General features: G+C 44.8%; 1 protein-coding gene across 1 annotated transcript in view; it reads right to left on the bottom strand.

Annotated features, from left to right (window-relative positions):
- Positions 1–346: 346 nt before the first annotated feature.
- scg3 (secretogranin III) overlaps positions 347–16,191 on the bottom strand; it is a 30,379-nt gene continuing 14,534 nt past the window's right edge. Inside the window, exons 9-12 of the mRNA XM_042317630.1 lie at positions 12,040–12,123; positions 10,849–10,962; positions 10,651–10,740; positions 347–1,167 (exon numbers count right to left, since the gene is read on the bottom strand). Coding sequence (XP_042173564.1) covers positions 1,049–1,167; positions 10,651–10,740; positions 10,849–10,962; positions 12,040–12,123 — 407 coding nt within the window. The 3' untranslated portion in view covers positions 347–1,048. The remainder of the gene's footprint in view (positions 1,168–10,650; positions 10,741–10,848; positions 10,963–12,039; positions 12,124–16,191) is intronic.

Genomic DNA, 16,191 nt, shown 5'->3' with positions numbered 1-16,191 from the left:
CCTTCCTAATCGAGTCAGTGCCATTCAGTGACATCGGACTATTGAATTTCCCCTTCCTAATCGAGTCAGTGCCATTCAGTGACATCGGACTATTGAATTTCCCCTTCCCAATCGAGTCAGTGCCATTCAGTGACATCGGACTATTGAATTTCCCAATCGAGTCAGTGCCATTCAGTGACATCGGACTATTGAATTTCCCAATCGAGTCAGTGCCATTCAGTGACATCGGACTATTGAATTTCCCAATCGAGTCAGTGCCATTCAGTGACATCGGACTATTGAATTTCCCCTTCCCAATCGAGTCAGTGCCATTCAGTGACATCGGACTTTGAATTTCCCCTTCCCAATCGAGTCAGTGCCATTCAGTGACATCGGACTATTGAATTTCCCCTTCCCAATCGAGTCAGTGCCATTCAGTGACATCGGACTATTGAATTTCCCCTTCCCAATCGAGTCAGTGCCATTCAGTGACATCGGACTATTGAATTTCCCCTTCCCAATCGAGTCAGTGCCATTCAGTGACATCGGACTATTGAATTTCCCTTCCTAATCGAGTCAGTGCCATTCAGTGACATCGGACTATTGCTGATTGTTTTCTAGCAGTATAGTTGAATATATACTTTCAGTGATAATATTACCATTATTGCATTCCAGCTTTCTGGAAATGTCAAATACAATATGTTTTTGCCTAAATGGTTTATTTTTAATACATAAAGGTCATACCTTTCATCTCATAGAGGCCGAATCCTAACTTGAGATCCACTCGCTTTACTCAAACTTTCACACCAAACTCCCACTGACATCAAGGTAAGAATTCACACAAAAATCAGACAGTTACTTTCTGGGATCATCATGTCAAGTTTGGATTCTGCTCATTGTGAGTGAGTCGTAAAGCCAGGAGTTTTTCCAAACCATGTTTCCAGAACAGGAACAACTCTAGGCCCTATTCATAGGTTTATCAATCGTCATACATTTCCAGTGGGTTTTTTGAAGGTTGGTCGTAGGTGTTTGAAGGTTGGTTGTTGGTTATTTTAAGGTTGGTTGAAGGTTACAGGCTGCCGTAGATCCTCTTGATGGTCTCTCCCTCACCCTTCTCGATGATGCCCTTGTCAATGTAGGAGTCCACTTGTTGGTCCATGAAGTCCCTCAATTTGGACAGGTCGTAATCTGGAATAAAATACACAAGAATAGAGACAGATTACAATCTAATCTGGAAAAATGTGAACGAGGATTGTGTAAATCCTGAAACTAAACGTAGGCTGAAAATAATTAGCATGTCACATCATAGGAAAAGACACTGCATTCACACAGATTTGTCCGAAGTGCACAGTTCGGTTTTGACATCTTAAACCCAAATATATCATACTTTAACTATAACAATGATTTATTGATTTAAATGGTTATGCAACATCATGAGTAGGCTCTGGCCATCGTCTTTCAGTTTGAAAAAGTGTATTTCTACTGGTGTGGTGTTTAAGCAGCCGTAGATGAGAGACAGGTGCTTTCACAACAAGTAGTTCTGTTGGTATTCAAACAATCATTTATCTGACAAAGGATCAGCATCCTATCAAGTTACTATAGAATACACATGTAAGTGTACATAGAAGGGGTGGGAGCTGGGAGGAGGGAGGACAAGTGTGGAGGAGGGAGGAGGAGTGTGGAGGAGGGAGGAGGAGTGTGGAGGAGAGAGGAGGAGTGTGGAGGAGGAAGGAGGGAGTGTGGAGGAGAGAGGAGGAGTGTGGAGGAGGAGGGAGGAGGAGTGTGGAGGAGGAAGGAGGAGGGTGGAGGAGGAAGGAGTGTGGAGGAGGGAGGAGGAGGGTGGAGGAGGGAGGAGGGAGTGTGGAGGAGGAGAGGAGGAGTGTGGAGGAGAGGGAGGAGTGTGGAGGAGGAAGGAGGAGTGTGGAGGAGAGAGGAGGAGTATGGAGGAGGGAGGAGGAGTGTGGAGGAGTGTGGAGGAGGGAGGGGAGGAGTGTGGAGGAGAGAGGAGGAGGAGTGTGGAGGAAGGAGGAGGAGTGGAGGAGGGAGGAGGAGTGTGGAGTGTGGAGAAGGAGTTTGGAGGAGGGAGGAGGAGTGTGGAGGAGAAAGGAGGACTGTGGAGGAGGGAGGAGGAGTGTGGAGGAGGGAGGAGGACTCTGGATGAGTGTGGAGGAGGAGGAGGACTGTGGAGGAGGGAGGAATGTGGAGGAGGGAGGAGGGAGGAGGAGTGTGGAGGAGGGAGGAGTGTGGAGGAGGGAGGAGGAGTGTGGAGGAAGGAGGTGTGGAGGTTGGAGGAATGATGGTGATATGGAGTCAAGCAGAGGAACAGTCCATCTGTTCCTCTAGCTAGGAGGGAGGAGAAGTGTCCAGGAGGTTCCCCTGGCTACAGTATGGAGGAGGAGGGAGTGTCCATCTGTTCCCTGGCTACAGTAGTACTGAAGGAAGTGTCCATCTGTTCCCCTGGAGGAGTGTCCATCTGTTCCTCTAGTGTGGAGAAGTGTCCATCTGTTCCTCTAGGAGGTTGTGATAATGATGGTGATATGGAGTCAAGCAGACAGAACAGTCCATCTGTTCCTCTAGCTACAGTATGTACTGACAGAGAAGTGTCCATCTGTTCCTCTAGTTACAGTATGTACTGACAGAGAAGTGTCCATCTGTTCCCCTGGCTACAGTATGTACTGACAGAGAAGTGTCCATCTGTTCCTCTAGCTACAGTATGTACTGACAGAGAAGTGTCCATCTGTTCCTCTAGCTACAGTATGTACTGACAGAGAAGTGTCCATCTGTTCCTCTAGTTACAGTATGTACTGACAGAGAAGTGTCCATCTGTTCCCCTGGCTACAGTATGTACTGACAGAGAAGTGTCCATCTGTTCCTCTAGCTACAGTATGTACTGACAGAGAAGTGTCCATCTGTTCCTCTAGCTACAGTATGTACTGACAGAGAAGTGTCCATCTGTTCCTCTAGCTACAGTATGTACTGACAGAGAAGTGTCCATCTGTTCCTCTAGCTACAGTATGTACTGACAGAGAAGTGTCCATCTGTTCCTCTAGCTACAGTATGTACTGACAGAGAAGTGTCCATCTGTTCCTCTAGCTACAGTATGTACTGACAGAGAAGTGTCCATCTGTTCCCCTGGCTACAGTATGTACTGACAGAGAAGTGTCCATCTGTTCCCCTGGCTACAGTATGTACTGACAGAGAAGTGTCCATCTGTTCCTCTAGCTACAGTATGTACTGACAGAGAAGTGTCCATCTGTTCCTCTAGCTACAGTATGTACTGACAGAGAAGTGTCCATCTGTTCCTCTAGCTACAGTATGTACTGACAGAGAAGTGTCCATCTGTTCCTCTAGTTACAGTATGTACTGACAGAGAAGTGTCCATCTGTTCCTCTAGCTACAGTATGTACTGACAGAGAAGTGTCCATCTGTTCCTCTAGCTACAGTATGTACTGACAGAGAAGTGTCCATCTGTTCCTCTAGCTACAGTATGTACTGACAGAGAAGTGTCCATCTGTTCCTCTAGCTACAGTATGTACTGACAGAGAAGTGTCCATCTGTTCCTCTACAGCTGACAGTATGTTCCTCTACTGACAGAGAAGTGTCCATCTGTTCCTCTAGCTACAGTATGTACTGACAGAGAAGTGTCCATCTGTTCCCTGGCTACAGTATGTACTGACAGAGAAGTGTCCATCTGTTCCTCTAGCTACAGTATGTACTGACAGAGAAGTGTCCATCTGTTCCCCTGGCTACAGTATGTACTGACAGAGAAGTGTCCATCTGTTCCTCTAGCTACAGTATGTACTGACAGAGAAGTGTCCATCTGTTCCTCTAGCTACAGTATGTACTGACAGAGAAGTGTCCATCTGTTCCTCTAGCTACAGTATGTACTGACAGAGAGTGTCCATCTGTTCCAATGCCTAGAACAAACACAACAGACATGTACGCTAGCCACCCTGTACCAATGCCTAGAACAAACACACACACACACACACACACAGCATGCACACACAGTACACACACACACACACACATCTCTAATGGAAGGAGCTGGGCCAGGGTAAATACAGTAAGTGGTGTGTTTCCCAGGCAACCACTCTGTTTCCATGACTGTGTAATGTTGTCTCCCAGCTGTATTGAACAGAGAGAGACAGACGGAGAGAGAGAGAGAGAGAAACAGAGAGAGAGAAACAGAGAGGGAGGGAGAGAGAGAGAAACAGAGAGAGGAGAGAGGGATAGAACAGAGAGGGAGACAGACATAGAGAGAGAGAGAGAAACAGAGAGAAAGAGGGAGAGAAACAGAGAGAGAGCGGGAGAGAAAACAGGAGAATGGAGAGGGAGAGAGGGAGAGAAACAGAGAGAGGGAGAGAGGGATAGAGAGGGGAGAAACAGAGAGGGAGAGAGGGAGGGAGAGAGAGAGAAACAGAGAGGGGAGAGAGGGATAGAGAGAACAGAGAGGGAGAGAGGGAGAGAAACAGAGAGAGGGAGAGAGGATAGAGAGGGAGAGGGAGAGAGGGAGAGAAACAGAAAGAGGGAGAGAGGGATAGAGAGAGAAACAGAGAGGGAGAGAGGGAGAGAAACAGAGAGAGGGAGAGAGAGAGAGAGAGAGAGAAACAGAGAGAGGGAGAGAAGAGAGAAACAGAGAGAGGGATAGGAGAGAGAGAGAAACAGAGAGGGAGAGAGGGATAGAGAGAGAAACAGAGAGGGAGAGAGGGAGAGAAACAAAACAAACCTAATGGGTTTTAAATAAAAGCCTGCGTTGAGCTGATATTTCCATAATTCATTATAATGTCACTCAGTAAATTGTGTTTACAATATACAAATGATACAGAAACAGATCAGAACATCCTCTCTAATATCTGTGGCTAATCTAAATGCTCTCTTATACACTATAGGCTGCTTTCCCAGACACAGATTAAGCCTGGTCCTGGACTAAAATGACTTCAATGGAGAATCTCCATTGAAGTCCAGACCTGGGCCAGCCTTCAGCTGCTTGGGAAACAGGGCCTGAACAAACCGTTCCCTTCACATTACAAACCGTTCCCTACACATTACAATCTGTTCCCTACACATTATAAACTGTTCCCTACACATTACAATCTGTTCCCTACACTACAAACATTACAAACTGTTCCCTACACATTACAAACTGTTCCCTACACATTACAAACCATTCCCTACACATTACAAACTGTTCCCTACACATTACAAACTGTTCCCTACACATTACAATCCATTCCCTACACATTACAAACCATTCCCTACACATTACAATCCATTCCCTACACATTACAAACCATTCCCTACACATTACAAACCATTCCCTACACATTACAAACCATTCCCTACACATTACAAACCGTTCCATACACATTACAAACCATTCCCTACACATTACAAACCATTCCCTACACATTACAAACCATTCCCTACACAAACCATTCCCTACAAACCATTCCCTACACATTACAAACCATTCCCTACACATTACAAACCGTTCCCTACACATTACAAACTGTTCACGGGACTTTTGAGTGACTTCACATCTCATTTCCATAAGTGATCATATCTGGGTGAATAGATCTTCTGGTGAATAACCCAACAGTGTCAGTACCTGAGGAAAGCTCACTGGCATACTCAAACAGGAAGTGGAACCTGTTTCCTACTGTGTGTGTGTGTGTGATAGTGTGTGTTTTCCTCTATGAGTAGCTCCATGTTGACAGGGTCCTGACTCCCTCTATTACCTCCCCATCAGATGTCTCCTCTCTGCCATCAGTAAGGACGAGAGGCCCCTCTCTTCCCAGACACCCACCGGACTGCCTGACTGGCATACTAATCAACCACAATGGGTACAGAGAGGAGACCTGCACTCCACACACACACAGTGGCAATGCCCTACGTAGGGCAGGTGGGACGAGGCCCCACCAAAATAACAGAGATTTTCATGCAATTCTGTTATTTCATGTCACAACAATAAACTGCATCATATCAGTTAGAAAACAATTTTATGGGCCTCCTGACTGGCGAGGCGGTCTAAGGCACTGCATCGCAGTGCTAGATGCATCACTACAGACCCGGATTCGAGGTTATATCACAACCGGCGGTGATCGGGAGTCCCATGGGGCGGTGCACAATTGGCCCAGCGTCATCCGGGTTAGGGGAGGGTTTGGCTGGGGGGGCTTTACTTGGCTCATCGCGGCGCTCTAGCGACTCCTTGTGTTGGGCCAGGCACCTGCAGACTGACCTCAGTCATCAGTTGAATGGTGTTTCCTCCGACACATTGGTGCGGCTGGCTTCCAGGTTAAGTGGGCGGGTGTTAAGAAGTGTAGTTTGGCGTGTTATGTTTCAGAGGACGCATGACTCGACATTCACCTCCCGAGCCTGTTGGGGAGTTGTAGCGATGAGACAAGATTGGGGAGAAAAGGGGGGTAACATATACAGTGCCTTGCGAAAGTATTCGGCCCCCTTGAACTTTGCGACCTTTTGCCACATTTCAGGCTTCAAACATAAAGATATAAAACTGTATTTTTTGTGAAGAATCAACAACAAGTGGGACACAATCATGAAGTGGAATGACATTTATTGGATATTTCAAACTTTTTTAACAAATCAAAAACTGAAAAATTGGGCGTGCAAAATTATTCAGCCCCCTTAAGTTAATACTTTGTAGCGCCACCTTTTGCTGCGATTACAGCTGTAAGTCGCTTGGGGTATGTCTCTATCAGTTTTGCACATCGAGAGACTGAATTTTTTTCCCATTCCTCCTTGCAAAACAGCTCGAGCTCAGTGAGGTTGGATGGAGAGCATTTGTGAACAGCAGTTTTCAGTTCTTTCCACAGATTCTCGATTGGATTCAGGTCTGGACTTTGACTTGGCCATTCTAACACCTGGATATGTTTATTTTTGAACCATTCCATTGTAGATTTTGCTTTATGTTTTGGATCATTGTCTTGTTGGAAGACAAATCTCCGTCCCAGTCTCAGGTCTTTTGCAGACTCCATCAGGTTTTCTTCCAGAATGGTCCTGTATTTGGCTCCATCCATCTTCCCATCAATTTTAACCATCTTCCCTGTGCCTGCTGAAGAAAAGCAGGCCCAAACCATGATGCTGCCACCACCATGTTTGACAGTGGGGATGGTGTGTTCAGGGTGATGAGCTGTGTTGCTTTTACGCCAATCATAACATTTTGCATTGTTGCCAAAAAGTTGTGGCAAACTTTAAACAACACTTTTTATGGATATCTTTAAGAAATGGCTGTCTTCTTGCCACTCTTCCATAAAGGCCAGATTTGTGCAATATACGACTGATTGTTGTCCTATGGACAGAGTCTCCCACCTCAGCTGTAGATCTCTGCAGTTCATCCAGAGTGATCATGGGCCTCTTGGCTGCATCTCTGATCAGTCTTCTCCTTGTATGAGCTGAAAGTTTAGAGAGACGGCCAGGTCTTGGTAGATTTGTAGTGGTCTGATACTCCTTCCATTTCAATATTATCGCTTGCACAGTGCTCCTTGGGATGTTTAAAGCTTGGGAAATATTTTTGTATCCAAATCCGGCTTTAAACTTATTCACAACAGTATCTCGGACCTGCCTGGTGTGTTCCTTGTTCTTCATGATGCTCTCTGCGCTTTTAACGGACCTCTGAGACTATCACAGTGCAGGTGCATTTATACGGAGACTTGATTACACACAGGTGGATTGTATTTATCATCATTAGTCATTTAGGTCAACATTGGATCATTCAGAGATCCTCACTGAACTTCTGGAGAGAGTTTGCTGCACTGAAAGTAAAGGGGCTGAATAATTTTGCACGCCCAATTTTTCAGTTTTTGATTTGTTAAAAAAGTTTGAAATATCCAATAAATGTCGTTCCACTTCATGATTGTGTCCCACTTGTTGTTGATTCTTCACAAAAAAATACAGTTTTATATCTTTATGTTTGAAGCCTGAAATGTGGCAAAAGGTCGCAAAGTTCAAGGGGGCCGAATACTTTCGCAAGGCACTGTATATATATTTTTTTTAATCGCTTGATCTAATAAAGCATACACTGTTACTTTCCCATGTATTGTCACTTTCCCATGTATTGTCACTTTCCCATGTATTGTCACTTTCCCATGTATTGTCACTTTCCCATTGTATTGTTACTTTCCCATTGTATTGTTACTTTCCCATTGTATTGTTACTTTCCCATGTATTGTTACTTTCCCATGTATTGTTACTTTCCCTTTCCCATTGTATTGTCACTTTCCCGTTGTATTGTCACTTTCCATGTATTGTTACTTTCCCATTGTATTGTCACTTTCCCATTGTTTGTCACTTTCCCATTGTATTGTCACTTTCCCATGTATTGTCCTTTCCCATGTATTGTTACTTTCCCATGTATTGTTACTTTCCCATGTATTGTCACTTTCCCATTGTATTGTCACTTTCCCATTGTATTGTCACTTTCCCATTGTATTGTCACTTTCCCATTGTATTGTCACTTTCCCATTGTATTGTCACTTTCCCATTGTATTGTCACTTTCCCATTGTATTGTCACTTTCCCATTGTATTGTCACTTTCCCATTGTATTGTCACTTTCCCATTGTATTGTCACTTTCCCATGTATTGTCACTTTCCCATGTATTGTCACTTTCCCATGTATTGTCACTTTCCCATTGTATTGTTACTTTCCCATTGTATTGTCACTTTCCCATTGTATTGTCACTTTCCCATTGTATTGTCACTTTCCCATTGTATTGTCACTTTCCCATTGTATTGTCACTTTCCCATTGTATTGTCACTTTCCCATTGTATTGTTGTTTTGGTACATTTTTGTTGAGTAAGGCAGCTCCAAAATGCAGCTATTTCAGTCTCTTTGAGAGGAGAGAGAGGAGAGAGAAGAGACAGGGTAGATAGGAGAGAGGATAGAGGAGAGAGAGTAGAGAGAGGAGAGTGGAGAGAGAGAGTGAAGAGAGAGAAGAGAGGAGAGAGAGAGGAGAGAGGGAGGACCTGCACTAAACACACACAGACAAAATAACAGAGAGAGGATAGAGGAGAGAGAGAGAGAAAGAGAGAGAGCGAGAGAGACAGAGACAGAGATAGGATAGAGGAGAAAGAAAAAGAGAGAGAAGGACCTGCAAAGACACACAGCCAAAAGAAGAGAGTATACTGTATATATAGAGAGGAGATGTATCAAGCGTCTCAGGGTGGGAGTACTTTTTCCCTGTCCATGTAATCGTATTCTTTGTGATCTAAAAGGCAGAACTGATCCCTAATCAGAACTCCTACTCTTAGGTGATTGATAAATACGGTCCCTGGACAGTACACTCAGGAGAGAGAAAATACACTCACCATAAGAATATCCTAAACATATCTATAACTAATTATACCTCCAATATAACAACAAACTATATCTAAGTGTCTGTCTTTATGGCTGTACAATAGACAGTTGATTGGTACTGTAGGAGGTCCCAGTGGTCCTCCACACCAGACAGTTGGACTGGGCTGGTCTCATACCAATGTATAGACTACCCTCATTAACATTTCATAGTCTTCTACTCAATGAACCACCAATGGGAACTGACGGAACACTTGGCTGACCGAATCTGCTTCACTCTTACTGACCAGTGGATGTCTACAGGATTACATTAAGTCAATGAAACAATGGCTGATAGTTGCAGTGTCATAACCAGGAAATGTTCTGGTCTGGGTCCTCTGCTGTGAGGGTTGATGAGGGTAACTGGGAGTAGATACACACACACACGCACACATGCACACACACACATCACAGTAATTAGGGCAGCAGACTCATCAAGTCTGTGTCCCAGTTCCAAATGGCATTCTAGTCCCTATGGAATGCACTACTTTTGACCAGGGCCCATAGGGTAGTGCCAGTAGTGCACTATATAGGGAATAATGTGCCATTTGGGATGCATACCAAGCCTTATCCATATTCATGAGGTGTGGGGTAATGCATCACCCACCAAGCTTATTTTAATTGCAAATCCTGCTGGACAAAGCAGACTTTAATTTAACTATTCTTCAGTGTGTCGCTACAGACTTATCTGTGACCAGACACCGTTTGCAGTAGGAGGGGCGGGCGGGTGTGTGTGTATGTGTGTGTGAGTGTGTGTGTGTACTAATGTTGGAACGTTAGCTGAAACTGTACACTGAACAAAGGGACTGTTTGGGTCCTACAGAGATTGTATAGATTCTCCAGACAGACTCTACGTACAGCATAATGGACAGCAGCCAGCCTTGTTGACTCCAACACCAATCCTATACCAGACAGACAAGAATCTGTCTGTCTGTCTCTCTCTCAATTCAAGGGGCTTTATTAGCATGGGAAACGTGTTAACATTGCCAAGCAAGTGAAATAAACAATAAACAAAAGTGAGCAGACAAAACAATATCAACAAAAAATGATTAGAATTACTCAAAAGTTTTAAAGAGAGTGCCTCTCTCTCTCTCTCTCTCTGTGTATATATATATATACATATATATATACATACATATATATACACACATATATATACATACATATATATACACACATATACATACACATATATATATATATACATATATATATATATATATACATATGTATACATATATATATACACATATATATATATATATATATATATATATATATATATATATATATATATATATATATATAGTTGTCTTACCGTCTTTGCCCTCGTCTTTGTTGTGTTTCTTCAGCCACTCAATGTTCTTCCTGATGGCTTCCAAGTAGATCTCAGACTTGCCTGGGTGATCTATAATAGAGAGGGAGATAACATTTTGAAATGTTCATTAAAATTGTTCAACTGAAATGGTTACTCTGGTAACATGTTCGCTGCAAACAGAATCCTTCTTGAACTCGCCTCTGGTCTCAGTGGACGGCGCTTCTTCCTTGGTTGAGTCTTTCAGGTTCTCATACTCCTTCTGCATCTTGGCCGCCTCTGCCTTGGTGTTGTCATCGTCTTCTGGGGTCTTCCCTGCAACACAGGCACAACAACAGACAGTTACCACCAACCAAACTCAACCCGACTGAACCCAACTCAACCCCACCCCACTACACCCAACCCAACCACACCCAACCTAACCCCACCCAACCCAAACCCAACCCAACCTCACCCAACCCAACCCAACCTAACCCCACCCAAACCCAACCCAACCCAACCACACCCAACACAACCACACCACACACAACCTAACCTAACCTAACCCCACCACACCACACCCAACCACACCCAACCCAAACTAATCCCACCCAACCTAACCTAACCTAACCCCACCAGACCCAACCCAACTCCACCACATCCAACCCAACCCAACCCCACCCCCCACACCCAACCCAAACCCCACCACACACAACCCAACCACACCACACACAACCCAACCATACCACACCCAACAACACCCAACCCAACCCCACAACACCCAACCCTTAAAGGGGAAGTTCAGTATTACACAACCTGTCTAAGCAAAGTACCTTAACCTTACATTTACCTTTACCATAACCATCCATAAAAATAAACACATCCAGAAGGGAATAATGAAAAGTACAGTGACTGTAGATTTACCTGACACTAGTCACAGAGCCACCGCAAGGACAATCAGGTGGAATGATATGAAAAGGACAGGTCACTCCATAGTGACTGGGTGATATTTGTACCAGGGATCCCCACTGACTGAGGGATGATGCTACGGATCCCCACTGACTGGTTGATATTTACCTGTAGGAGGGATGATGCCAGGGATCCCCACTGACTGGGTGATATTTACCTGGAGGGATAGGAGGGTTGATGATGCCAGGGATCCCCACTGACTGGGGAGGGATGATATTTACCTGTAGGAGGGATGATGCCAGGGATCCCCACTGACTGGGTGATATTTACCTGTAGGAGGGATGATGCCAGGGATCCCCACTTGACTGGGTGATATTTACCTGTAGGAGGGATGATGCCAGGGATCCCCACTGACTGGGTGATATTTACCTGTAGGAGGGATGATGCCAGGGATCCCCATTTTACCTGTTTTCCAGGGATACCCATTGACTGGGTGATATTTACCTGTAGGAGGGATGATGCCAGGGATCCCCAGTGTTTTCCCCAGCTTATTCTTGGTCTGCAGAGCGATCATAGCATCCAGGTTCTCTACAGGAGCATAGACATATAGAGGTTAGACAGGTCTCCACAACACCACTCATTCAGTGTACAATCTATATTCTCTATTTATACGTTCCACATTTTCCTTCCTTCTAGCTCTCACCTGCTCTACCTCTTGCCTCTTTTTCCACAGCACTACCCATTATTTACTATATTATCTATTTCTGTTCCTCTCTTTCTTTCCTATCTCTTCTAGAACACCCCTTTCTCTGACCGTTCTGATTCCAGAACACCACTCTTACTCTTTTTCATTCCAGAACACCACTCATTATACTACGAGGTTCTGATTCCAGAACACCACTCATTATACTATGAGGGTCCTGATTCCAGAACACCACTCATTATACTATGAGGGTCCTGATTCCAGAACACCACTCATTATACTATGAGGGTTCTGATTCCAGAACACCACTCATTATACTATGAGGGTTCTGATTCCAGAACACCACTCATTACACTATGTCATTATACTATGAGGGTTCTGATTCCAGAACACCACTCATTATACTATGAGGGTTCTGATTCCAGAACACCACTCATTACACTATGAGGGTTCTGATTCCAGAACACCACTCATTATACTGTGAGGGCCCTGATTCCAGAACACCACTCATTACACTATGAGGGTTCTGATTCCAGAACACCACTCATTACACTATGAGGGTTCTGATTCCAGAACACCACTCATTACACTATGAGGGTTCTGATTCATGTTTTGAACAGACTCTGCATGTCTAGGAGCCAGCTGAACTGTCTAGTTGATACTGAAGACAGCTGTGCTGTTCTGTGAAACGGCCAGTTCAGAGAGCTTTCTCATTGTCTCTTTCACTTCCATCCTCTCCCTCCCTCTCTACTGTAGAGATGACGCTGTATCACAGCCCCAGTGTCCTGCTGTTTGTGACCTTTACCCCTCCCTCCCTCTATCTCTATCTTTCTTGCTCTCTCACTATCTCTCTATCCCTTATCTCCCTAAGGCAGATCAGTTGTGTGTAATAGAGGTGACTCATCCCTATCCACAATCTCGGGTCACTGAGGACACAATGGCCCGTTGCCTGGCAACCCGGAATTCCATCCCCACATCTCCACGGAACCTAAACATAACGTTGTCGGGGTTGCCAAGGAAACCCCTGTCTATTATGTAATGTATTCAATTTAGTCGTTATTATCGTTGTGTGTTATCTTTGTCCTATTGTCTAAACCCAAATTGGTCTACACGGACATGTTCTGGCCTGGTTTAGATCTTATCTGTCGGAAAGATATCAGTTTGTCTCTGTGAATGGTTTGTCCTCTGACAAATCAACTGTAAATTTCGGTGTTCCTCAAGGTTCCGTTTTAGGACCACTATTGTTTTCACTATATATTTTACCTCTTGGGGATGTTATTCGAAAACATAATGTAAATTTTCACTGCTATGCGGATGACACACAGCTGTACATTTCAATGAAACATGGTGAAGCCCCAAAATTGCCCTCGCTAGAAGCATGTGTTTCAGACATAAGGAAGTGGATGGCTGCAAACTTTCTACTATTAAACTCGGACAAAACAGAGATGCTTGTTCTAGGTCCCAAGAAACAAAGAGATCTTCTGTTGAATCTGACAATTAATCTTAATGGTTGTACAGTCATCTCAAATAAAACTGTGAAGGACCTTGGCGTTACTCTGGACCCTGATCTCTCTTTTGAAGAACATATCAAGACCATTTCGAGGACAGCTTTTTCCATCTACGTAACATTGCAAAAATCAGAAACTTTCTGTCCAAAAATGATGCAGAAAAATTAATCCATGCTTTTGTCACATCTAGGTTAGACTACTGCAATGCTCTATTTTCCGGCTACCCGGATAAAGCACTAAATAAACTTCAGTTAGTGCTAAATACGGCTGCTAGAATCCTGACTAGAACCAAAAATTTGATCATATTACTCCAGTGCTAGCCTCTCTACACTGGCTTCCTGTCAAAGCAAGGGCTGATTTCAAGGTTTTACTGCTAACCTACAAAGCATTACATGGGCTTGCTCCTACCTATCTCTCTGATTTGGTCCTGCCGTACATACCTACACGTACGCTACGGTCACAAGACGCAGGCCTCCTAATTGTCCCTAGAATTTCTAAGCAAACAGCTGGAGGCAGGGCTTTCTCCTATAGAGCTCCATTTTTATGGAACGGTCTGCCTACCCATGTCAGAGACGCAAACTCGGTCTCAACCTTTAAGTCTTTACTGAAGACTCATCTCTTCAGTGGGTCATATGATTGAGTGTAGTCTGGCCCAGGAGTGGGAAGGTGAACGGAAAGGCTCTGGAGCAACGAACCGCCCTTGCTGTCTCTGCCTGGCCGGTTCCCTCTTTCCACTGGGATTCTCTGCCTCTAACCCTATTACAGGGGCTGAGTCACTGGCTTACTGGGGCTCTCTCATGCCGTCCCTGGAGGGGGTGCGTCACCTGAGTGGGTTGATTCACTGTTGTGGTCATCCTGTCTGGGTTGGCGCCCCCTTGGGTTGTGCCGTGGCGGAGATCTTTGTGGGCTATACTCAGCCTTGTCTCAGGATGGTAAGTTGGTGGTTGAAGATATCCCTCTAGTGGTGTGGGGGCTGTGCTTTGGCAAAGTGGGTGGGGTTATATCCTTCCTGTTTGGCCCTGTCCGGGGTGTCCTTGGATGGGGCCACAGTGTCTCCTGACCCCTCCTGTCTCAGCCTCCAGTATTTATGCTGCAGTAGTTTGTGTCGGGGGCTGGGGTCAGTTTGTTATATCTGGAGTACTTCTCCTGTCCTATTCGGTGTCCTGTGTGAATCTAAGTGTGCGTTCTCTAATTCTCTCCTTCTCTCTTTCATTCTCTCTCTCGGAGGACCTGAGCCCTAGGACCATGCCCCAGGACTACCTGACATGATGACTCCTTGCTGTCCCCAGTCCACCTGGCCATGCTGCTGTTCCAGTTTCAACTGACCTGAGCCCTAGCACCATGCCCCAGGACTACCTGACATGATGACTCCTTGCTGTCCCCAGTCCACCTGGCCATGCTGCTGCTCCAGTTTCAACTTCCACCTGACTGTGCTGCTGCTCCAGTTTCAACTGTTCTGCCTTATTATTATTCGACCATGCTGGTCATTTATGAACATTTGAACATCTTGGCCATGTTCTGTTATAATCTCCACCCGGCACAGCCAGAAGAGGACTGGCCACCCCACATAGCTTGGTTCCTCTCTAGGTTTCTTCCTAGGTTTTGGCCTTTCTAGGGAGTTTTTCCTAGCCACCGTGCTTCTACACCTGCATTGCTTGCTGTTTGGGGTTTTAGGCTGGGTTTCTGTACAGCACTTTGAGATATCAGCTGATGTACGAAGGGCTATATAAATAAATTTGATTTGATTTGATTTGATTTAAACGACACTAGTCACTGAGCCACCATGAAGTCAATCAAGTGGAAGGATATGAAAAGGACATGTCACTCCATAGCAACACATGTAGATACATCGCAACATGACGCACCAGGGTAAAGTAGAGCCATATATTTATGAGGGTCACGCACACACGCAAACACACACACAAACTATCTACCTAGCATTACAAATCACTGAAAGAAAACTTAAATGTCTGTCCGTCTGTACGCCTGCCTGCCCGTCTGTAGGTAAATCACACTTAGCCAGAATGTCACAGAAAGGTAAGAAAAGATGGAAACCCCCAGAACATCACTATGATTCAAGTGTATGTCTGAGCACAGTGGTGTGTGTGTGTGTGTGTGTGTGTGTGTGTGTGCGCGCGTGTGTGCGTGCGTGACCCTCATAAAGCTGTAAAAGTGAGGGTCATCCCTGTGACATTATCTGTCTGAAAAGAAGCACAATGCTCCACTGGACAAACAGATCACACACCCCCCACCACCAGTCACATCCTGGTATATAACAGATAACACCCCCACCACCACCAGTCACATCCTGGATATAACCTGTACTATACCTAATAAAACAGATAACACCCCCCACCACCACCAGTCACATCCTGGATATAACCTGTACTATACCTAATAAAACAGATACTCATACATAATAAAAAACAGATAACACCCCCCCCC

Source organism: Oncorhynchus tshawytscha, unplaced genomic scaffold (genome assembly GCF_018296145.1).
Source record: "Oncorhynchus tshawytscha isolate Ot180627B unplaced genomic scaffold, Otsh_v2.0 Un_contig_3158_pilon_pilon, whole genome shotgun sequence".
Classification (NCBI taxonomy): Eukaryota; Metazoa; Chordata; class Actinopteri; order Salmoniformes; family Salmonidae; genus Oncorhynchus; species Oncorhynchus tshawytscha.
This window is presented reverse-complemented; position numbering and strand designations above follow the sequence as displayed.